Source organism: Syngnathus leptorhynchus, chromosome 11 (assembly GCF_054491065.1).
Source record: "Syngnathus leptorhynchus isolate UIUO chromosome 11, UIUO_Slep, whole genome shotgun sequence".
Taxonomy (NCBI): domain Eukaryota; kingdom Metazoa; phylum Chordata; class Actinopteri; order Syngnathiformes; family Syngnathidae; genus Syngnathus; species Syngnathus leptorhynchus.
In genome coordinates, this window is record NC_141205.1 from 12323753 (window position 1) to 12345612 (window position 21860).

At 47.4% G+C, this 21860-nt stretch overlaps 4 protein-coding genes across 7 annotated transcripts; all 4 read right to left on the minus strand.

Moving 5' to 3' along the window:
• Window positions 1-44: 44 nt before the first annotated feature.
• On the minus strand, window positions 45-5559 carry tomm34 (translocase of outer mitochondrial membrane 34). 2 transcript variants are annotated; one of them, XM_085923474.1, is made up of 7 exons: window positions 5199-5559; window positions 4582-4715; window positions 3937-4036; window positions 2661-2813; window positions 1567-1854; window positions 1378-1504; window positions 45-1293 (listed from the first exon to the last, which is right to left on the minus strand). In XM_085923474.1, the coding sequence occupies exons 2-7, from the start codon at window positions 4703-4705 to the stop codon at window positions 1144-1146; spliced, it is 942 nt and encodes a 313-aa protein (XP_085779600.1). In that variant the 5' UTR covers window positions 4706-4715; window positions 5199-5559; the 3' UTR covers window positions 45-1143. The 2 variants fall into 2 exon arrangements, with proteins under 2 accessions (XP_085779600.1, XP_085779601.1); XM_085923475.1 differs by lacking the exon at window positions 5199-5559 and adding an exon at window positions 4786-5112.
• A 470-nt stretch (window positions 5560-6029) lies between these two features.
• tgm8 (transglutaminase 8) lies at window positions 6030-12551 on the minus strand. Its single transcript, XM_085923465.1, has 15 exons — window positions 12407-12551; window positions 11191-11364; window positions 10615-10863; window positions 10223-10341; window positions 9522-9650; window positions 9273-9450; window positions 9053-9188; window positions 8772-8881; window positions 8433-8548; window positions 8238-8364; window positions 8036-8163; window positions 7643-7817; window positions 7265-7428; window positions 6343-6476; window positions 6030-6212 (listed from the first exon to the last, which is right to left on the minus strand). Exons 1-15 carry the CDS (start codon window positions 12423-12425, stop codon window positions 6065-6067), a joined length of 2106 nt encoding a protein of 701 aa, XP_085779591.1. The 5' UTR covers window positions 12426-12551; the 3' UTR covers window positions 6030-6064.
• Window positions 12552-12850: 299 nt separating this feature from the next.
• On the minus strand, window positions 12851-15679 carry ccndbp1 (cyclin D-type binding-protein 1). Its single transcript, XM_085923886.1, is given in 8 exon segments — window positions 12851-12975; window positions 14474-14518; window positions 14520-14637; window positions 14640-14706; window positions 14765-14835; window positions 15098-15151; window positions 15154-15180; window positions 15371-15679. Coding segments are annotated over 8 exon segments (564 nt in total). The 5' UTR covers window positions 15462-15679; the 3' UTR covers window positions 12851-12884.
• A 550-nt stretch (window positions 15680-16229) lies between these two features.
• pck1 (phosphoenolpyruvate carboxykinase 1 (soluble)) lies at window positions 16230-19901 on the minus strand. Of its 3 annotated transcripts, none has more exons than XM_085923466.1 (9): window positions 19738-19901; window positions 18884-19136; window positions 18139-18527; window positions 17884-18071; window positions 17653-17815; window positions 17350-17574; window positions 17101-17232; window positions 16809-16904; window positions 16230-16687 (listed from the first exon to the last, which is right to left on the minus strand). In XM_085923466.1, exons 1-9 carry the CDS (start codon window positions 19769-19771, stop codon window positions 16230-16232), a joined length of 1938 nt encoding a protein of 645 aa, XP_085779592.1. In that variant the 5' UTR covers window positions 19772-19901. The 3 variants fall into 3 exon arrangements, with proteins under 3 accessions (XP_085779592.1, XP_085779593.1, XP_085779594.1); XM_085923467.1 differs by having other exon boundaries at window positions 18884-19118; window positions 19738-19887; XM_085923468.1 differs by having other exon boundaries at window positions 18884-19661; window positions 19738-19848.
• Window positions 19902-21860: the final 1959 nt, after the last annotated feature.

The following is a 21860-nucleotide window of genomic DNA, read 5'->3' on the forward strand; positions in this document are numbered from 1 at the left end:
TCCACCCTCAGCCCTTTTTTAAACCACTAAAGTCAAGAAACAAGTTTGCTTGTGTGACTTTTATTGCTTAATGTGCGCACAAGTTTGACAGTTTTGACTTTGCCTGAATAAACCCCCAAAATTTAAAACAAAACAATGCAACTCCACCCTGACGACGATTGCGGTGGTCCCGGATGACTTTGCTTTTTGGTTTCTGTTACGTGTTACCAACAATGACCCAATGTTTAAAGGCAAATAAAATGTTGATCTGAAATGTGAACATTTTTTCCACACTATGCTATCACAACCATCATCAAAAACCAAAGAGTTTCAGGATGACCATCGCCAACGTCTCTTCTTTCTGCGGGACAACCAGAGGTTTGTTCAGTGGGAAACAAACCCGAGAATTTGTGCAATAGCAGGTACCAGTGCTACAACATCAAAGACACCATCTGAAGTCCACGATGACTAAACTCAAAGACAAGCTGCTAGTGTAAAGTTGTTAATGAAAAGCTCAAAGACTGGGTGGAACCAACTGAAGAAGTGATTTATTAAAAAAAAATGAAATGATAAAGACTGAGATAGAAAATGCTTGATCAGGAGATCAAAATCACTACATGACAGAATCATCTTGCAAGGAAAACTCCAGAGTCACTGACAAAGATCTCAGATGTTATCTTCAAAAGATTGCAAGAAAAAAAAGGCAACCAATGAAATTGGCTGAAAGATAAGATCAAAGACAAGTCACGATAGAAGAGATCCATAACAGCCGGGTGGTGACCAAAGAAGGGATTAAAGACGATATATATTAAAACATAACTGGTGAAAAACGAAGACTAAAGGCGCATATCGCACCATGGGATGGATTAGGACAGAAAGGAGGTGGGTAGGTCATCTGGCCATCTGGGACCATGACAGGAAAATGGGCAATAACATGCTTGAGAGTAGCGCAGTGAAGACAAGTTGGTGACCAATGACCACATCAAAGAACCCCAAGATGACGACGGACGATGAGGATTTCAGGCACTTGGGTCAAGAGGATGGGTGGATGGGCATCGCCGGAAGTGGCAAGTGCCGGCCGGGCTGACTGCGCGGCCATTGCTTGTCAAACTCCACTTGCTCACTTTCGCCTTCTATCGTGTTTCTGAACTAAGTCACCAGTGGTCACTTCTTCCTGGTCTTGCTCTTCTTCTTCTTCTGCGGAGGTGGTGGTTGCTGGTGCTGCTGCTCTTCCTGCAGCAGTTTCATGGCAGCTGTGTTGTTTGGCTCAAAGGTGAGGAGTTTGTTCAGGTCTCGGATGCAACTTTTCCCGTCCTGACAAAAAAAAAAAGCGCAGTTGGAAACTGCTAAGTTAGCTGAAGCTGAGCAAGTGGCAAGATAAGAGCAAAAGTAGATCACCTTGAGCTCCTTGTACGCCTGCGCCCGTCGGTACAGTGCCTTGACGTTGGCGCCGTCGATGGCGAGCGCCGCGTCACAGTCACTGAGCGCATCGTGGTAGCGCTTCAGCGCCAGGTAGCACAACGCCCTGAGAAAACGCGCACGGGTTAGCATCGGAGCTAGGCTAATGCGGCCATCTTGCTTCTCTACCGGTTGGTGAAGGTGGCAGCCTCTTCGGCGTGGTGGAGGATGCTCTGAGTGTACTTTTCGGCGGCCTGGGCGTGCGCCCCTTTCTTGACCAGTGCGTTTCCTTCCTCCTTCAGCAATTTGGCTTTCTGGACATCCCCCTCAGCTGGTAGATTGTGGCTCGGCGCCACACCGTTGTGTTGCGACGGTCCTTGGTTGAGCTTTTCCCGAACTGCCAGAGGTACAACGGGGATGGGAGGGAGCTTCTCGCGCCACGACAGACCGTCGACCTGCGTCAACGCTTTTGTCATTCTACAAAAAGATTCAAAAAACGTACATTTAGAATTCGGTGGGCTTATAGTAGCTAAGCGGCAAGGTTATTACCATTAATGGAAACATACAAAATAACATTTTTTACAATTGAATGTGCGTAGAAGGTCATTTGACAATGTTACGTCGATACTTAATGACGTTTTTTTCTATTTAAGAAATAAGACCTAATATAAGGCGGCTTGGCTTGGTGGCACACTGGGTAGCACGTCCGCCTCAGTTAGGAGGGTGCGGGTTCGACTCCACCTCCGGCCCTCCCTGTGTGGAGTTTGCATGTTCTCCCCGAGCCTGCGTGGGTTTTCTCCGGGCGCTCCGGTTTCCTCCCACATCCCCAAAACATGCTTGATAGGCCGATTGAGCACTCCAAATTGTCCCTAGGTGTGAGTGCGAGTGCGGATGGTTGTTGGTCTCTGTGTTGGCAACCAGTTCAGGGTGTCCCCCGCCTACTGCCCGATGACGACTGGGATAGGCTCCCCCGTGGGGACAAAGCGGTTCAGAAAATGGATGGATGGAGAATAAAAACTAACAAAGCTGCTCTCTAGACTAAATATTCTTATGGAAAAATAAAGAAGCATACAAACAAAATCAAAATGGATAAAAATTTCACAACTTAAGCCTGTTAAGTAGCCAACTAAGTAAGCGGGAAGCTTGCTAGTTACCTAGGTAAGTAGCCGAATGGCTTTGCCTTGTAGTTGCCTACCAACGTGACAAGATACCTTTTTGTTCATTCCATTATTTGACACAAACACATAGCGCTTGTTAGTAAGTATGTATACGTTAGCACGCACCTGTTGGCTCCGTCGTTTGCGGCCACGATGCGCGCGTCCAGCTGCAGCACCGTCTTGTAGTCCACGTAGGCCTGCTGATAACGCTCTTGGGCCTCGGATGCGGCGGCCCGGCGCAGCAAAGATTTGACGTTGAACGGTAGCAGCTCCAGAGAACTAGCAGAGAAGCAGGGCCAGCTTTTGTCCAATTCTCACAAGTGTTCACTTCTTACAGGGTGCTAGTAGTAAGCTGAAGTAGGGAAGGTCGGTCACATGCTAGGTTGGCAAGTCGCTAGGTGGCTACGTAGGGACGAACTTGGGCAAATCAAGCCAAAGAATGTGGACGGCAGCAAAGGGCAGGGATGATAACGTGACACAATCAGTCACAAAGTCTAGTCATAAAGTCATATTCTCATAGTCCATAAAGTCATATTCCAGAAAAATGTCAATCAAATTATTTCTTTCTCTGGCAAAACACTGTTGACGGTATGTGTGCATTTTGGGACAAGAGTTCAGAGATGAAAATGTTAAATTAGGGCATCTGATGATAGAAGACGAAGGCTACTACTCGCTTGCAGCGCGGCCTTGTCAACCCGCGGTGGAAAGTAGCCTTAAGGCTGCGCGTCAACTGCTTTGGTGATTAGAGGGAAGGTCTTTCTCCATCGTCGTCATCGATCACTTTGCAAGCCCAAGCGGCCGAGTGCTTCGGTCACCATATGGCTCGTGAGCGAGGCATACTGTTAGCGCTCGGACGTCATCTTGGGAGACCGCGTGCGAGTTGGTGCGCAATGGCCTAGTTAGCTCATCTGGTGCTTTAGCTATAGCTTTTAGCTCGGAGCGCAGCTACACAGCTGCTGCAGTTAATCACCTGTGTTACCTAGGAGAATAATCCTTGCAAGTACTGCGTCAGAAGGGAGACGGATATGCAAAATTGACAGCTCCCGGGTCGCGGCAAAAGTCTAGCGCACCACCCGAGGTCCACGGGGAGCTTTTTAAAAGCACTTTTCTGTTCATTTGTTATCTTTTGAGTGCACGCAGAGGAGTCCAGCTACACATAATAGCCACAAGAAACAGAAGCACAAAGACCTCGAAAAGCCACGATTACAAGACCACCAAAACGCTGTTCACTGTCATTTAAAAGGCAGCACTTGACGATTCTAAGAATCTAAAACGCCTTCACGTTGTTTTGAGATCATTATTTGTTTTTTAATCATGGTTTAAAAGCAATTAAATCTTCATCATAAATTATATTCATTTGCAGGTATTTGATGATCACGGATTAACCGGTAACTGTACTCACATGTTGCAGTCCTTGAAACATTCGGCACAGTTTCCTTCTTTGAGGTTGCTGGCGGCACGATTGGAGTGCAACACACTCAACTCCTCCACGTTCTTTGGATCTGCAGGGCAGGTGCAAACGTCACCACACATTGGGACTCAAAGGATATCGACAGGTACGTAAAAATAAATACCAAACAATGTAAAGAATTAAGTAAAGTTATTTGGAGTATCGCCCTGCGATCGGCTGGCAACCAGTTCAGGGTGTCCCCCGCCTGCTGCCCGATGACAGCTGGGATAGGCTCCAGCACGCCTGCGACCCCCGTGGGGACAAAGCGCTTCAGAAAATGGATGGATGGATATTTGGAGTATCGAGGTAACCGAATTTGTAGCCAGGTAAATCAAGTGGAGTCGATAAATGCTGAGGTAGGTACACTTGGTAAGCGCGTAGGTCAAGATCAAGCTTATGCTATGCAGGAACTCTGCCAAGCAACAAGTGTGTGTCTTCATGGCACCTGAAATAAAAAATGCAGAGTTTACTGCTATGTGAACGAGGTCAATTTGCCCTCCGATCAAGCACTAGAAAGTATGTATGTGACTTAAGTCCGTTCGTCCTAGTTCAAGCTTAAATGATGTGAAGTGTGGTCATGGATATAGAAGAACTTACCGGACTTGTGTAGCTCGCTGATGGCCAGGCTGTATATGCGGGTGGCCTCTCCGTACTGGCCGGCCTTGAAGCACTCGTTGCCGGCTTGTTTCAGCTCGGTCCACGGCTTGGCTTTCGGACTCATTCTAGCTCTCCTGTTTTGGGAAAATTTGAAACTCAGCACATATGGCGACTGACTTCCATGGAATCATACACCCAGACAACCTTGGACATGCTCAATTTCTGATATTGTTCAAGTTTTGGTGGAAAGAGAAACGGGCCCGGTGGGCATTCGTGACATTGGAAAACGTTTTATATATAAGAAAATATTGCTGAAAAATAAATCTGCCATCTCTTTTGTTAGTTCGACAAGCTTAACTTTTCGTTGGTTTCCGAAAATGTAAATAAATCAAGACGGAACATGACGAGTAGCTCTGTCATGCTAGCTGATACACTTTTTGCTGAAACTAAGCTAACAAAGCTATATAAACAAAGGCTGGAAGCTAAGCTAACCGGCAGACTTCCGAATGCTGAGCTCAGATCGAAGCTAACGACTAAAAGCTATAGGCTGCGGGCAACACCGGCCGGCGTGTTAGCCATGTTTGGGGAATGGGGGGGGTGAAAGCTGTATCGCTTACCGGCCGGCCGGCCTGCTTTCGGACGCTAAGTGGCGGATTCAGCGACAAAGGTTGGCAGGCGGCGCATAAGACTAAAATGTCCTTAACTCGCCGACGTCAGCGGCACAGCCATCCGCCCAAGACCTGTTTTCTTTTTTATTTTGGTGGTCGTGTTGGCACTGCTTGCGCTAAATGCAGTAGAGGATTGCGGCGTATCTGGAACTTTCCGACCGGCTGCGTTCGCTTGTCAGCGGGGAGAATGACCACGGCAGTGTTGGCTCTAGTGTTGGCTCGTGAGTTAACGATTCGTTCAAAAATAACGAATCTTTTCAGTGAACGAGAGTGAACGAATCACTTCCTAAAGCGATTCGTTCTTTTTTTCCGTTCATATAACTTCAACCAGTAGATGTCGGTAATGCCCATTGAAGCTGGTGCCACCTCGTCGTAAAACAAAACGAAGAAGAAAATGACGTAACTTCCTTTTCATGAACGAGTCGTGAATTGCATTTCCTGTTCACCAACGAACGAATCTGTGAGTGAACGAATCGCATTTCCAGTTTACCGTTTACCAGTTTAACAGGTGAAACTGGACTGATTTTTGTTCTGCACCAAACCTTCTCTGATGTCAAAGAAAATTGCGTATCCTGTTCCATATTGTAGTCTTGCGGTGACATAAAAAGACGAAAAGTAAGAGAATGAAAAAGGAAAGCACCAAATGTTGTGCGAGAAAGGCACAAATGAGCGACAAAACAGCATCAGACTAAAGCAGAAAATGTTCAGCCAGTTTGCACTTGAAATGAACAATCTACATAAAAGCACCACTGTTACAAAAAAAAACTGAGCACCACAAAATGTTGAGCAGATATTTTTTTTTTAAAGCATATGATTCAAAGTCTGACATTGACTGCACAGCTGCCCTTAAAATCTTTAAAAATGGACGCGTTGATGTCGGCCACCAGCGTCTTGAGGCCAATCCTGTATGGGAAAAACTCAAAGTGGACGCGGATGCGGTTGTTGGCAGCCAAGTTGGGAAGACTGAGGAGACAAAAGAACGAGAAAAATTCCACAGTTATGATAGTGTTACTTAGTTGTTATACTTTTATTTCCAGTTTCAAGCAAGGGTCCTTGCAAATGTAGCAGAAGTCTTGCTCATGAGATTAGTTACTTGTATTTCAACTCCTGTCGCATGAGTCCACTTCCTGACAGGGTCAGCGTCATGCCCGTAAGAGTCTCCTGCAGGGGGTTCATGAAGGTCACCTCTCCCGACGCCCACTGGAGCTGACGGACAAAACCGGACACCTGCCACACACGCAAATCCATTTCTTGGAAAAATATTTAAAAGTGGACCCCGAAGGACAATTGAAAAAAATTGCAACACGTTAACACTGATGTGACATGCGCCGCTGTCACGGTCTGCATTCGTGTCGTCCAGTGACAAAGGAGACAGAACACGCACAAAGGCGGGACTCTCGATCCAACCCAAAGCCAGAGAGAGGCTTTGATACGTGCTGACTGAGTCCAAAACAAGGCCCAATTTTACAAGAGCAAAGCCGCATCATTCTACTTTTTTTAAAGTCACAATACTACAATTAGCAGTCCTACAAATAAAAGTTGTAAATATTAAGCCAGTAAAGTTGCGTAGATCTTGAGGGGAAAAAAAAATAAACCATCATGGTAAATACAATATTTTCACCATTATGCTTTTGGGTGATCCACAATGAGAATGACTGGTCTTAAAACAGAAACCAAAGTCGGACAAAGAAGCAATACGTGCTGGCTTGATGCGAGTCTTTTACAAGGTGTTAAAAGCGGACCTGTGGAGAGCCCACATCCAGGTTTTGAGGGGCATCATGTAAAGTTGGCTCAATCTCAGGTCTTCCCATTTTTGTTTCTGCTCTTGTAGTTCATGGCCCTCCCTACCGTTCAACTCGCATTGGAACGGTTGAAGTCATAAGTTGATTTAAAAAAGAAAAAAAGAAAAAAAATTGCATCCATCCAGTCAATAGCGGTTGTGGGGCCCTGCCGACGACAACATTGAGACAAATACAAGAGCAGACACCAAAATCAGATTGTTGTGGTGGACTTACAGAGACCAGGACGGGGGGGTCACGCAATATCACGTCGTCCTCTGCCAGGTAGGTTTTGTCAGGATGCCCCTTGTCCGTCACAAAGGCTGACACCTTCAAGCTGTCGGCCCGCAACATGTGCTTGTAGTACAAACGCACCGGGATCACGATGGGCACCGACAGCTCTGCCACATTTGACAGAAAAAACAATTGGCATCTCTAGGCCATGTTGACAAAAACACGGCAGCGCTTCACATTGAGGCACAAATTCTTTCTTTTCAACCCCTACCACTGTACCGTGTCTCAAAATCGAAGGCCAAATTTACAAATTCATTGCAGATAGGACACGATCCGGTTGCTCAAACAAAAACAAGAAGGTGACACTTTGAAGAGTTTGACCTCGGGATGGTTGCAGCGTCTCGTCCTTGTCTTCAGACTGGATGGTGGCGACAAAGGTGCCGTTGTAGTGCATTCCGTCCACGCTGATGCGGATGTTGAGCTTCCTTTCTACTCTGCTCTTGCTGCTCAGCACCAGGTTCAGCCGCACGTCCTCGCCATACTCCGGTTCTGACATCTACCGCCGCAACGACAACGGAACGTTGTAAGTTGCATTTCTAATTATTCCACAGACCCATATAAGGATATATCAAGTATATTTCAAATAACTATCATATGACAACAATATTATCAAACCATCTGTGTCACTCCAAATCATTAAATCCATCGATCAAATTCCTCGTTCCCAGTAGTTGCGTTGACAAAGAAAAATAAGGCAACGGCATAAAGACAAACCTCAACAAAGCGCATGATGAGCTGTGGTGCAGGGGGTTGCGAGGAGCCCCCGTTAGAATTGTCCTCAGCGTCGCTCTTTTTGTCCTCACTGATGGCGTAACGAAACACGGCACGCTCCGCTTCTGAGCCTGAAACACGCCGGGACATCTGTGTATGTGTGTGTGTGTGAGTGTATGTCTGCATGTGCGTGGAGGATACTCACCTTCCCTGTGCTTGTAAGAGCTGGTGATGTCCAGACGCTTGTCATAGCCCACCGCCTTGGTGGAGATACTCTTACCAACTCGCTTGGTGTCCGAGGTTAGCTTCACATCGGTACCGTCGGCCTTAGTCTGAAGACGCGCAATTACACGAGCGGGTCACCGCTGAAATTTCAATTCAATTGCTGTCTTGCCCTCACCAGCCAGTCGACGCAGTCTGCGTTGACCTCCGCAAAGACAAAGGGCACGTCGTACGAGATCTCCGTCTCGCCGTTCAAGATGGCCACCAAGGAGGAGGGGCCGCACTGGTACAAGCCTGAGCCAAAGAGAAGCGGTGAGCATTTGCTTTTCTTTCCCCTACAGATTGTCCAAAGCTTCTGATTTCAGCCTCTCAAAAGTCATTGTCCTTCAAGAAAGCAGACTCATTCATGCTTTGTGCTTCATCATTTAAACAGAGGACAACGTAAGGGAGGATCACGCGGAGCAAGGCGTGCAGGACAACATTGAGGAAAGCACAGTGGACAATGTGGAGGTCTGACCATCACTGGACTCCTGTGGTGTGGCATCCAGAACCTGCCAGCCGTCATATTTGCCATTGGCCTTCAGGTCAGGGCGCTTCATCCACGATTCAACCCAGACGTGATAATTCCTGACAGAACCACATACTTTTAGGACACGTGCGCACACAACAATGAAAAACAGAAAACACAACAAACATGCGCACCACTCATACGCACACAATCAATGCTCAACCACACACACACACACACACACACACACACACACACACACACGCACAAGCATCCCCTCCCACACTGACCAGATACTGTCATTAGACTCTTTGTGCAGGGCCCCCTCGTCGGCGTGGTAGACGTCGATGGTAAGGCTGGCATCGGTGTCGTGGGCTGACACGAAGTTGGAGACCACACGCGTGGGAATGCCCAGCAGACGCAAGACTGAAGGCAAACACAAACGGAACGTTCAGAGGACGCAGTCGGGCGAAAGAGCGACCCAGTCTCTTCAGCGAGCGCTGACCTTACCTGAACACATGACGCCGGCAAAGACCCAGCACTGGCCGTATTTGACCGAGCGGTAGTTGTTTTTCTTCCACGCGGCAAGAATGTCATGGCTACCACTCCAGTGGGAGGGCGAAAAGCCGCCCTCAAAGGAATCCGACCAGTTGCCCATCAGGACCCCGTATTCGTCCGGACTGTTGATCTAGCCGTGCGAGAGCGCCGCAGCGGGTCAACACGAGCGTTCCTTCTCTCCGCTACCCGTCCGACACGTACCACGGCGCTGAGCACGCGGCCCACGTAGCTCGGGTCGCCACGGGAGGCCAGATCGCTGCCGGGGTCACTTTTGTAGTTGATGTTTTTGTCCAGGACGCTGAGGCAAATATCCACCATGTCGTCTTCAAACTGCAAGGGAAGCCAAAAAGCGCATGAGCTGATGAGAGACTCGCTGCACTTACTGCAAAGGTCAAGTATGTCGGAATAACTGCAATTCATATCCCTGCGTGGGACCTAAGGTTCCATTCACCGGTGCAGTTTGAATAGGTCAAGTCATAGAACATGCATACGATACTTGTTGTTGTCAGCGTAGCAAAGTAAACCACTTTGATTACTTTTGGTGAAATGCTCCACGCTGCCTCGCTCGTTTAGCGCCTTGCTCGAGGCCAGTAGCGGTTTTTAGCATGGGCAAAATGGGCGGGCAGGCGGGCTGCATGCCCTTTCCCAACTTCTACTGCACGTGTTGCAGCTATGAAATTCTAAGTTTGAGTTTGTGCATGAAATATGTTGTCTTTGTAGGGTATTCGATTGAATATAGGCTGAAAAGGATTTTCAAATCATTGTATGTTCTTTTTATTGACATTTGACACAATTTCCCAACTTCCACCAAATCTGATACATTAGATTAGATTAGACTAATCAATGAGCTGTACCTTGCCTACATTTAATTGTATCAGTATGTGCGTGTGCGTTTGACATACTTGTCCAAAGTCCCATTTGAGAGCGGTTATGTAATCTGAACTTCCTCTGTAAATGAGTCCATGTTCATTCAACACATATTCTTTTCTCTCCTCCTCATCAGGCAAAAACACAGAGTCTCCTGAGTGGACAAAACACAAAGCAAAAAATGAGACACGAAACACTACATATACACGTTACTGCGTACACTGCAAAGCTTTTTCCGCTGTCCTAAATACGATTAAAAGAAAAAAAAATCGGATTTCAGCTCCAGCCTGGCCGAGACAACTTCATCTTAAAATTGTGTGGCCATACAATTGCTGGTTCTTTTAGGTTTCTCACGCAAAAGTGGTGGATTACATTGTTCTCCACTGAAGGGCCACATCGGGAAGGAAGTGGCTGTCGAGGGACGTACCCGAGAACCAGGGATTGAAGAGCAGTGCGAGCGTGGCGAGTGTCTTGTCCTCCCCCCACAGGGTGGCCTTCAAAGTGTAGCGGCCGACGGGGGCGTCGGCGGGGGCCGTGACCAGCACCGGCAGGCTGTCGGCAGAGTGGCTCACCTCTGCCCTGGCCGTCCAGGTGCCTTTGACCAAATCCCGGCCACCCGTTGGGTCTGGGATGCCGAAGCGACACGAGGTGCCCTTCTCTTCCGAAGCGTGACTTCCTGTTGGATCCATTGACATTTTGGTGTGGATAGGTTTTTATTGTTGAACTAAGTTGTAAGTGCTTTCAACTATTGTAAGGCGTTACAATCATGAATTTGTTTCCTTTTTGTAGGTTGATTTGCTCTCAGCCGATTGACATTTCAAATGAATGCTTCCAATCGAATAACAAAACGACTTGTGACGAGTGTGGATGGTTGTTGGTCTCTGTGTGCCCTGCGATTGGCTGTTCAGGGTGTCCCCCTCCTACTGCCCGAAGAAACTAAATGTGTTGGCATTTTTTTCTTCGGGAGGAGTCCCAACTGAGGAGCCAGTGAGCAAGCACTTACCTCCAGTGGAGGCATTGAGGACGAGAGAATCGAGGCCCTGCTTGAAAGCCTTGGCCAAGGTCAAGGTGATCTTGAAGGCTTGTCCCCTCCGAAGGGTCAGCGGATCTTCGGGAAGCTCGCTGGTGTGGTGCTCGCTGTGGTTGAGCTTGGCGTGCAAGTCCACGGCCTTGAACACTGAAAAAAAGTTCCTTCCTGTTACCTCAAGTGGAAAACCGCTTCCAGGATGGTAAAACTTTGAATTCCACTCAGTATTATTTTCTTTTTTTCTTTTAATTAGCAGGGACGATATGCCTGTACTGGAGAATACAAAAATATGTTGTGTATTGAAGTGATGCCTTGAAATTGTTCTGTGACCAAATTGGTAATCCAAAGGCACAAGTCGTCACTGAAACGGACGGGAGCGCCATTGACCTTCCTCTCGAAAACTCGGAAAGCTCTTCCACTCATCAAATGGTGCCAAAGCACTCATTTTGTCCACAACTCACTTTGATCAAGTGACCTTCTTTGGCACCAAAATAGTGAGAGAACAATGATTTTGTGGAAAGGATGTCCTCAAGTCATTTCAACTCCTTTAGACCAAGATATCAGAAGACGGCCACCAAAGCACTGCTTTTGCCTTCACACACATGCACGCACGCACGCACGCACACACTCATTTGTGGGAATGGAAGTCATGATGCCTCCATACAAGACAGGCGAGTGGTACACCATGACCGACATCCGCTTTTCCCTGCACTATAGCGTAGCTGCATGTTTTTGCATTATCTGCCCCCCCCCCCCCAAACGAATGCGTGACCTGACCTTTGGGTCAACTCCACCTCCTCACTGAAATAATAGGTAGCATAAAAAGCTAAGGCAAAAAAAAAAAAAAAAAAAGCATTGAGCAAGGACTTCAAAGAGGCATTATTTTTTTTTTTGTCTGTCATTTAAGAATGTTCATGTTAAATTAAGAGAACATTTTGAAGGAAGAACACAATATTTTCCCACAAAATGAGTACTGTACAGTTGGGTTAATAAAGTCCCAAAAAAGTCAGAGTTAATGCACATTAAAATAAGAGTCTCATGAAAAAAGATGCAAGTTATATTGAACCCTAAGACAATGCAAAGTTAAACAGACTTCACAGCAATCATCAAGGTGCTAAAAGTGGATTACGGGCGATCTTGACTTGTAGTGATTTGGGGGAACAAAAATGAGTTGGACGATGTTTTGACTCACCTGAATTATCAAAGCTCATCTTTGCACGACGCGGTGGTCTGGGCGCTGCTGGCTTCTGACTACTTTGACTTCAGGAAGTATCTGCAAAGTGCAGCATGCCTGCCAGCGCTTTATCAAGTAGCGCGAGCTCGTCAGTCAGGTTTGAAACACATTCTGGTCCTGCACATGACTTCAAATCACGTTAGGAGATCATTTCCAAATGTAGTTGTTCACATCACATCCACCAGATGAGAATGTCCACTGGGGTAAGCACAACATTTGATGAAGTTTCCATCAATTGATTTAGCTGACAAAGAGACTCAGCAAATTTCAGGAGACCCGAGAATCTCAAGAGCTGTGTAGTAGCTGATAACAATTGATCTCTTCCACTCTGTTGTCCATCTAGAGTTGAAATGAGACGCACGCAAGCACACAAATACACACAATCCCAAAAAGAATACACAAGCATAACTCCCAAGCACAGACAAACATGCGCACACTAGCAGTCCAGCGAAAGGAGATCTTTGGCTTTTTGGAGGTTGTGCTCCACGGCCTGGTCCAAGAACAGAAGCCAGCTCAGCTCAGCTCGGCTTCACCGCAGATGTGACCGAACCTGGTTTGGGGGTGACGGACGGGAAGACGACAGCTCGACAAAGCCGAATTCTATTTGTGGGCAAAACTTGTGAGATGGATTGAGCATTGTTCCCAAACACACCCAAAGATCTGTTTGTTTCTTCACACCTGTGCACAGCAAGCTTGGCTGACTTCTTATCTGGCCTGGGGCTACATTCACGCATCAGTGCCAGTCAACTCAAAGCAGACCTCAAACAGGTTCTGCCAGTTGGGCAATTCAAGTGTGAACCTAATTTCCTAGCCCAGCTGTCGCGAGAGTAAGCTCCAGACCCCCCTGGCAATCAGCTGAAATTCACAAAACCCCAGCCACGCTTTGTACCCTTGATGCCACTTATTTTTCCAAGGCCTTCAAACTACAACAAACATTGAGGAGGGTGATTACTACTGATGCTGCTCCATCAGAAGGTTCATGAGGAAGCAGTGTGAAGCGTTGCAAGTGCCAAAGCACTACGCCAGGGGCAACCCACCCATTCCCAATTACCATTTCAACAGAGCGAGCAAGAGATGACCATTGTACAAACACTTAAGCGCTGCGGTGAAGCCAACCAGCCAACGCATCCTATCTTATTGGCCGAAGAGACACAGAAAAGGGGGCGGCATGATGGGCAAGCAAGGGAGCGCGACTGATGACGCTGCATTGCAAATGGATGACAAATGGCACTCACCTAATGATGGCAAGAACTTTTGTCAAAAGCGCCGCCAGTTGAGTCCCCTGCAAACAATTCGGATGAGCAGATGTCAACATTTTACAGCCATCCTCAATATCTCAACCAGCAATTGAACAGCATCAACATTTCTTTTGTAAATGTTCATACTACCTCCTCAGAAGCATGTTAAATAGCTAAACTTACTAAAAGAAAGCATCTTTAATTAAATAAGCTTAAAAAATGGTCTCAAGTTAAAAGCTTCCTACACGAGGCTCAGACTTCTTTCTGGCTTGCTTCTTGTCATATGCAAAACGATGTGGAAACAATTCTACGGATTTTTAGCTATTGATCTGACTCCAAATTGCGATCAACACAAGTTGCTATGTCCCAATCCACACACTGGCGCACCTCAAAGTCAAAGTCAGCTTTATTGTCAATTTCTTCACATGCCAGGCACACAAAGAGATGGAAATGACGTTCCCCACCGTCCCACGGTGACTAGACACAGTACACAACACTCACATCAAATAGCACAAAGAGTAAAAACCAACAGACAAGAGCAACGAATAAGTAACATGCAAATAACCATGGTTCTGAAAATAGATGGATGGATGGATGGATGTTTGTGTGCGTGTGCGTGTGCGTGTGCGTGCGTATGTGTGAAGTTCTTCGTTACATGAGTGCGGCTGCCAAGCTTGGGTGTTGTTGAATTCCAAACAATCACAATACCTTCCCAAATATGTGCGTGGGAAGAGAAGTAGGTGGCGTTTGCGTGGGTGTTTGTGGGTTGGTCGCTTTGCACGCCAACCCTGGGCTGATTTTCTCGATGCCGTTGAGCAGACCATCCAGCTGCATTAGCGTCCCCGCGGGTCCTGACGGCTGCCGTAGTTTTCCTCAGGCAGGCGGCAGCGACCTTCATCATCCGCTGGCACACGGCGGTCCTGCTCCGACACGTCCTGATTAGCGTGCGGCTGGCTGCTCGCCATCCTCCTGCTGATCAGGGGCCCGGTCGCCCGACGGGTTGCGGGCCTCCGACAGCGCCTGCGAGGTCAACACCCGCCTTCCCGTTCAGATGGAGGAGCCTCCTCGTGGCTCGCACCTGCTCGAACTCCTCGATGGCGTCTTTGACGATGGCGCTCTGACCGACTGCTGCAACCTTATTGTCTGCATCTGAGAGAGCGATATGAAGGGAACTTGTTCAGCAAGCTTGCTACGTCGGTCGGTACCATAGAGTAGCCAAGCCACAAGTCAGTAGAAATTTGGCACAGTGTAGGAAGGTGTGCTTACTTTGCTTGAAAGGAAAGTCGAGCGAGAAATGGCCAGGCAATGGCTACGCTAGCTCAATTGCAACAGACAAACAGTCGAAAGCTGGGTAGACATATGCAATGGACTGATGTCAGGCCAAGTAGTCCTTCTTGAGTCCTTGTTCAACGCGCGTACCTCTGTAGCGGTGAAGTCAGTATGACCTCCAGAAGCTGCGTCAGGCGTCTCGGACTTGCTGACGCAGAGTGACGCCTGACACGTAGGCGGTGAGTCAAGCAAACAAGGTCACGATAAATAGAGAGCGCAACATTTCCCACCACGTTACAACTCTTCTGGAGGAACATCGCCGACACACACAAAAGGTGAAGGTCAAGTCCGGCCTGTTACACGGACCAGCCCTGTCGCCTGAAAGCAGGAGATGGCACCAGTTAGCACGTCTTACCTCTGCTATCGGGAAGCCAGTAATAAACAGTGGAGAGGCTGATGAGGACACTCTTGAGGACAGAGTCTGTTGTCATAAACAAATGATTCATTCCTTTTCAAAACCATCTTGACCCGTCAAATTCCATTTTGGGGGGGCTAAGGTCAGAATGGGCCCAATACGCCGTTAATGATTTTCATGATGATGTGATGAAACTTGTCTAATTGATCATCTCACTCACAGGTCATTGGTCTGTGAAAAAAGATAAATACCACCATAAAATCAGATAAGCCATTTTTTTCTGGCAACATGTCAGCTGGAGCTTTCATCTTGAGATTTCCTCAGACTTGGTAGGCCAGTTTGTCACCTTAACAATTGTACGTATGTTGGTGCCCTAAACTACAAAGTCAAATTTTGGTGTTTCTCAGTGTTTATTGCAGTAGTACAGATACATGTTTTCAAATCAGGTTTATACCAAATATTAGTAAAGTGGATGACAAAATACAAAAATAAATTAGGTCTTAAGTAAAACGAGAGGTGTTCCTTGAATGTTTGTCAAAGATAGCTTAGCATCAAATCAATGTAGGCACTACATACCCTTTGATGATTGAGCGTTTAGGTGTTAGCGGTGAATGCTAACCATTGAGTGAGATTACAGAATTTCTGTTACAGTTCTAAAACCTTTTTTTTTTCCAAACAATGTAATCTCTTGTTTGGAACTTTATACTACGGATTGCCACCTATCATGAGTGCCACCTATATTGCTACCTTCCTATGAAGCAAGATTCACAGTGAAACAAATCAGTTTGAATCATTCTGAGTTAGCCAAAAACGATTAGCATGCTAACAACAATTTTCTTGAACTACATTTATGTTTTTTTCACATTTGGTCCACCCTCTGCCGAAGGAGTTCCAGCTGCCTCGCTACCTCGTCAGGCAGGTCCTCGTTCACCTCCGTGGCAAAGTACTTTGCAACCTCTTTTGCCTCGTTCTGCCAGAAAGCCCGGTCCAGAGCAAAAAGCTGGTCCAGGTCCACCGGGTCCCTCAGGCCATCCAGGTTTAGGGAATCACGGGACGGTAGATAGCCGACGGCGGAGGGCGTAGCTCCGGCCTCGCCGCTCAGCCGGCGGAACACCCAGTCCAAGACGCGGATGTTTTCGCCAAATCCGGGCCAGAGAAAACCAGCGGTGGGACTTTTGCGGAACCAGTTGACGTGGAAAATCTTGGGCAGTTTGACATTGGGACGCTCCGCCATGCTCAGCCAATGCGAGAGGTAGTGACCAAAGTTGTAGCCGAAGAAGGGGCGCATGGCAAACGGGTCGTGCATGATCTCCTTGCCTGTGACCAGGAATGAGAAGTAAGTCGACTTCCCTCCTTCATGCTACTTCTTACCATTCGATGGCAATAGATCAGACGTGTAAGTCCTGACCTAAACCTTCAAGCTTCTTCCGATTCGTACCTTTGTGTTCTGCCGCGGCAGTGGCCTCTGAACGCATGGCGGCGCCGACAAAGACACCGTGCTGCCAGTTGAATGCTTCATAGACCAGTGGCACACCTAAAAATAGGGAAGAAAGTTTTAGACATCACACATTCTTTAGGGGTCTAAACTTGGCGGCCTTCTCCGGTCCAAATTTGTTGATGATCTGTAAACTTTGTTCATTTCTCGTAGTGACTCATGTGTCTTTCCAACCGCGTAAGAAATGTCCCAAGATGTGGAAGATCTTGTGTGGAACCTTGACTCTCCTGCTCACCTTCAGGCCGGCGTCCCCCGAAGATAATGGCCTCAATCGGGACACCTTCGGGCGATTCCCACAGCGGGTCAATGATTGGACACTGATCGGCCGGAGTGCAAAAGCGGGAGTTGGGATGGGCGCAAGGTTCTCCTAAAGAAACAAGCAAGATTGACTTGCTTTAGCTTGTTATCTCGACTGATCGGTCTACATTTCTGGATTTTGTTGTGGTTGTCTTTGGTTTTCATTGAAGTTTTCACCAAGGCTCACCATCTTCTGGGCTCCAAGGTTCATTCTTCCAGGAAGTAACCGTGACGTTCTGGGGCAGAGACTCATCCATGCCTTCCCAGTGCACGCCTCCGTCGCTGGTCTCTGCCACGTTGGTGAAGATGGTGTTCTTGGCAATGGTGGCCATGGCATTGGGGTTGGTCTTGGCAGAGGTGCCCGGCGCTACTCCAAAGAAGCCGTTCTCTGGGTTGATGGCTCGCAGACGACCTGATGAGAAGGGAACGACAGGAGTAATGAGAAAAAGAAACATCATAGAGGGTCCGCCTGCACCCTACGGCTCTGAACCTTGGTGGTCAAACTTCATCCAGGCGATGTCGTCTCCCACGCACTCCACCTTCCAGCCGGGCAGCGTGGGGCTCAGCATGGCCAGGTTTGTCTTACCGCAGGCACTGGGGAATGCCGCTGCAATGTACTTCTTCTGGCCTGCGGGGTTGGTGATGCCCAAGATCTGAGCCAGACACTAGTCAGTAGCAATTCCGCATTCTGGCAGACTAATGAGAACATTTGGCGTCCTACCAGCATGTGTTCCGCCAACCAGCCTTCCTCCTTGGCGAGGCGTGAGGCGATGCGAAGGGCGAAGCACTTCTTGCCGAGCAGGGAGTTGCCTCCGTATCCGCTCCCGAAAGAGATGATCTGCCGGCTTTCTGGGATGTGCGCAATCAGCGTCTGCTCGGGGTTACAGGGCCAGTTGTTCACCAGAGGCCCTTAAGACAGGAGACGCGGAGTCTTAGGTCTTGGCCTCCAGTCAATTTGTGAGAGGAGTCGCCATACTTGAAAGTGGCAGTGGGCAGCCGACCGAGTGCAGACAGCGGACAAAGTCGCCAGTCACCAGGATGTCCAGAACCGCCTTCCCCATCCGGGTCATCACCCTCATGCTGGCCACCACGTAGGGCGAGTCAGTCAACTCCACACCCATCTTGGACAGCGCTGATCCAACGGGTCCCATGCTGAAAGGGATCACGTACATGGTGCGACCCTTCATGCAACCCGGGAAACGCTGGGAGACAGCTTTGTCCAGCTCCTCGGGTGACATCCAGCGGCCCAGTTGGCTGACGCCACCCTCCAGAGGCGTGGGCACCGTTTCACGGCGCTCGCGGGTCACGATCACCGTCCGACTCTCCACGCGGGCTACGTCCCGAGGGTCCGTCCTGGCCAGCCAGCTGCGGATGGGAAAAGCTCAAGTTGAGGGAAGTCCGGGAACACCTCCGCCGAAGACTCGCGGCAAATGGAGAGCATGAATAAAAGAGTTGCAACAAGTTTGGGAAGGGAAATTCTGGGGGAAGTGATGGAAATGTGTGAATCGGAAGAAGAAAAAAAAACTTCTTGATTGATGGTCTCAACATTTGAGTGGTTACTTTTCTAAAACGCCTGGTGTGTTTAACATGGAAGGAGATTGTTTTGGCTGGTTTTCTTTCAGCGCTGTGGAAGGGGATTGTTTTGGCTAGTTTTCCGTTGTACACGGACAAGCGTCCACACTCCCTGCAGGCATTTCATGCGCTCACTCCACTCCACCTACCAGTTGTGGTACTTGGGCAATTTCTTGATCAGGCCCTGCTCCTCCAGCTGGGCCAGGATGGCCCGGTTCTCCTCGTCGGAGCCGTCGCAGATGTGGAGGGCATCGGGCTGGCAGAGCATCACGTTGGCTTCCACAAACTCCCTGACGGGCGAACTGAGGGCGCTCAGCTGGCCCTGCACTACCCGAGGCCCGTCCCGCTTTGAGGACTGTAGCTGAGGAGGCATCACGATGGACTCTGACAAAGGGGAAGATGCTGGACGATGAGAAGAAAAAATGGTCTTGGGTCAAAACACTGAAACAAGCAAAATCTTCCTCCTCAGTGTCCGATTGGAATGTGCTTGTAAAGTCGCCGCATGATCGCGTAAGGTTTTTAATGTTTCATTCCCATTTGTAAGAGAATATACACAGATGATTTTCAGAAAAGAGAGGATTATTTAGGGACGCATAACCTTTATTAACATAACAGCACAACAGCGGTCCAAAGCCTTTTTATGAATGTATAAGTGTATTAGTCATGAGACAAATCACGGGAAAAATACTATATAAGCCGCACCGGACTATAAGCCGCAGGGTTTTACATTTTGAGAAAAAAGTAGCGGCTTTATAGTCCGAAAGTTCCGGTAAATTGGTTGCTATCAGACTGACTGGCTGCCTTGCATAACAACTACAAGGGAAAAAAAAATACTGACCAATTGACTATGCGGTGACTTGGACATGCAGAATGAGATGTTATGTATCCTGGACTCTGAGGAATGCCTCGCGCGACTGACTTACTCCTCTATTCTTCCAGAAAGGAAGTGACAAGTGATAACATAAAATGCCATTTATCTGGTGAAGAAGTGAAGATGACCGACCTGATGTATCGTGTTTCCTCTGTGGTGATGTCATCCACCGCGCGTATGCCTGTGTGCGCGTGTCTCACTAAGTTGCGCTCTTTTTATCCTTTGGTGAGGGCAAGGCCTGGCCCAGGTTTCTCAAGTGCGTCCGGACCAAGTTGTTCTTTACCAAGTGAATGATTCATTCCAGTACCGTTTGAGCCGTTGATGAAGACTTTACAGCCTATTGATTATTGATCATCTTATCTGCAGCCCCCACCACAGCGCAGATAAAACATAGCGTAATGAGCAGCAGTTGCCTTTGAACTTTGACCTACTGTGACGTAAGTTGACGGTGTGACTCGGTCACTGGATGCGCTGCCATAAATTGATTTTAAATCTCACCTCAAAACCCACCTGTTTAGGCAGGCATTTGTCTAAGTTTATTGCTCTGCTCAAGAGGTCTCTTTGCTTTTCGACTTCTTTTCTTTTAATTGTGTCGATTTTATGTGTGTTCGGCGACCTTGAGTGCCGTGAAAGGCGCCATACAAATAAAATGTATTATTATTATTATGATTATGATTAGCAGATCCGCATTGTCTTTCGTTCGGGCCTTTTCCAGCCGCTGCTATGTTTTCTCAATGTCAGCTTTTTGTATCTAACTACTGGCTCCTGAATTTCTATTGGTTGTGAGTTGTAATCATTTTTTTAAATCGTGAACATAGTTTGTTAGCAAGCTTGTCATCTATTCATTCATTTAGTTAGTTAGTTAGTTACTTCTTTTGATAATTTTTTTTGTTGGTCAGCTGGTTAATTTGTTAATTGGTTAGCTTTCTATCAAAAGCTAAGTAAGCTAAGCGCATTGAATTTCATGTCGCCTCTTGACCCCAACATCAGCATGCACATCAGCGTTCCAATGCAAACACGCGTCAATGAATAACACACACACACGCACACGCACACGCACACATACAAGCACACTTAAGGTTGGTGACGTCAAGGCGTGTATCAAGGTTCACATACCACCAATGGCTCAAACAAACAAACATGTTATTGTTCAGGTTCTGTCAACTTTTTCTGTGCATGTCTACATTGTATTTAGTTCATTTATGCATCCGAGGTCGGACTACAGCCTGAATGATTCATATGTCATTTGTCAAGATGCTTGGGTACACGTTACTTCTGTCAGAATTTTCGGTGATATTTACAGGCTGTACATGATTCATCAGGATTGTTATCAGCCTTAATAGAGCTAGCTTTCTGATGAGCTGATCATTTGGTGTGTTGTAGTAGGGCTGCACCTAAAACAGGCTGGATTGGCGCCTTTGAGGAGCGCAGTTGGTGACCCCTGTCTAGAGTCGAGCGAGCATCAATGTCATCAAACATGCAGTTTGAAGTTGTAATATGACTAGTCACCACGAGATGGCAGTGTTTGTTGCTAACACGACCCCTGATAGCTCCTTTCACTCGGCTGACGAGTTCATGAAATTCTTCGCTCGAAAGATTGAATCCATTAGGAATGATTCTGGCATGATGCAACACAGCTTGCACAGTTTTGGCCTCAACAGCTATGGTTGCTTTTGTCTTTTTCGAAATGTTTCTTGCATCTTTTAAAGTCTAAAGCTTTGGAATAAAAACAGTCCTTGTCACTGGTACAGAATATTTGTAAAAAAAAAACGTGTTCGAGCCTTTCAAATTCTATTTTTTTTTGTCCAATGCACATGTCGGAAAATAGCACAAAAAATAATTGATAAATATAGCCTACAGCATTCTCAGTACATTACCATATTTATTTCTTGTATTGCTAATAAATGGTCATCAGATAATATTTGCGCTTGAATTTCTTATGGATTTCTTCAGGCCAAACGTGGCCACAATTGATCCAAAAGGTACCATTAGAATTAATAAGTACATTACTGTTATGTTTGCAGAAGTTGCAAATGGGACAAATCTTCACCTTTTGGAAATTTTATCATATTTGCTTGAACACATTATCCATCCATCCATTTTCTGTACCGCTTTGTCCCCACGGGGGACGTGTGGGTGTGCTGGAGCCTTTCCCAGCCGTCATCGGGCAGTAGGCGGGGGACACCCTGAACCGGTTGCCAGCCAATCGCAGGGCACACAGAGACCAACAACCATCCGCACTCGCACTCACACCT

What these genes read in the sequence shown, in the direction of transcription:
- tomm34 (XM_085923474.1), bottom strand. Translation starts at nt 4,705, where the DNA reads ATGAGTCCGAAAGCCAAGCCGTGGACCGAGCTGAAACAAGCCGGCAAC. An exon ending in CAGCGAGCTACACAAGTCCG is followed by an intron (nt 4,037 to 4,581) that starts GTAAGTTCTTCT and finishes CCTGCCCTGCAG; the next exon opens with ATCCAAAGAACGTGGAGGAG. An exon ending in TGTTTCAAGGACTGCAACAT is followed by an intron (nt 2,814 to 3,936) that starts GTGAGTACAGTT and finishes CTTCTCTGCTAG; the next exon opens with TTCTCTGGAGCTGCTACCGT.
- tgm8 (XM_085923465.1), bottom strand. An exon ending in ACCACAGGAGTCCAGTGATG is followed by an intron (nt 8,549 to 8,771) that starts GTCAGACCTCCA and finishes TCTTTGGCTCAG; the next exon opens with GCTTGTACCAGTGCGGCCCC. An exon ending in CAGACTGCGTCGACTGGCTG is followed by an intron (nt 8,365 to 8,432) that starts GTGAGGGCAAGA and finishes GCGCGTCTTCAG; the next exon opens with ACTAAGGCCGACGGTACCGA.
- pck1 (XM_085923466.1), bottom strand. Translation starts at nt 19,771, where the DNA reads ATGACATCACCACAGAGGAAACACGATACATCAG. An exon ending in ACCTTGGAGCCCAGAAGATG is followed by an intron (nt 17,233 to 17,349) that starts GTGAGCCTTGGT and finishes TTGTTTCTTTAG; the next exon opens with GAGAACCTTGCGCCCATCCC. An exon ending in TGCCGCGGCAGAACACAAAG is followed by an intron (nt 16,688 to 16,808) that starts GTACGAATCGGA and finishes TCCTGGTCACAG; the next exon opens with GCAAGGAGATCATGCACGAC.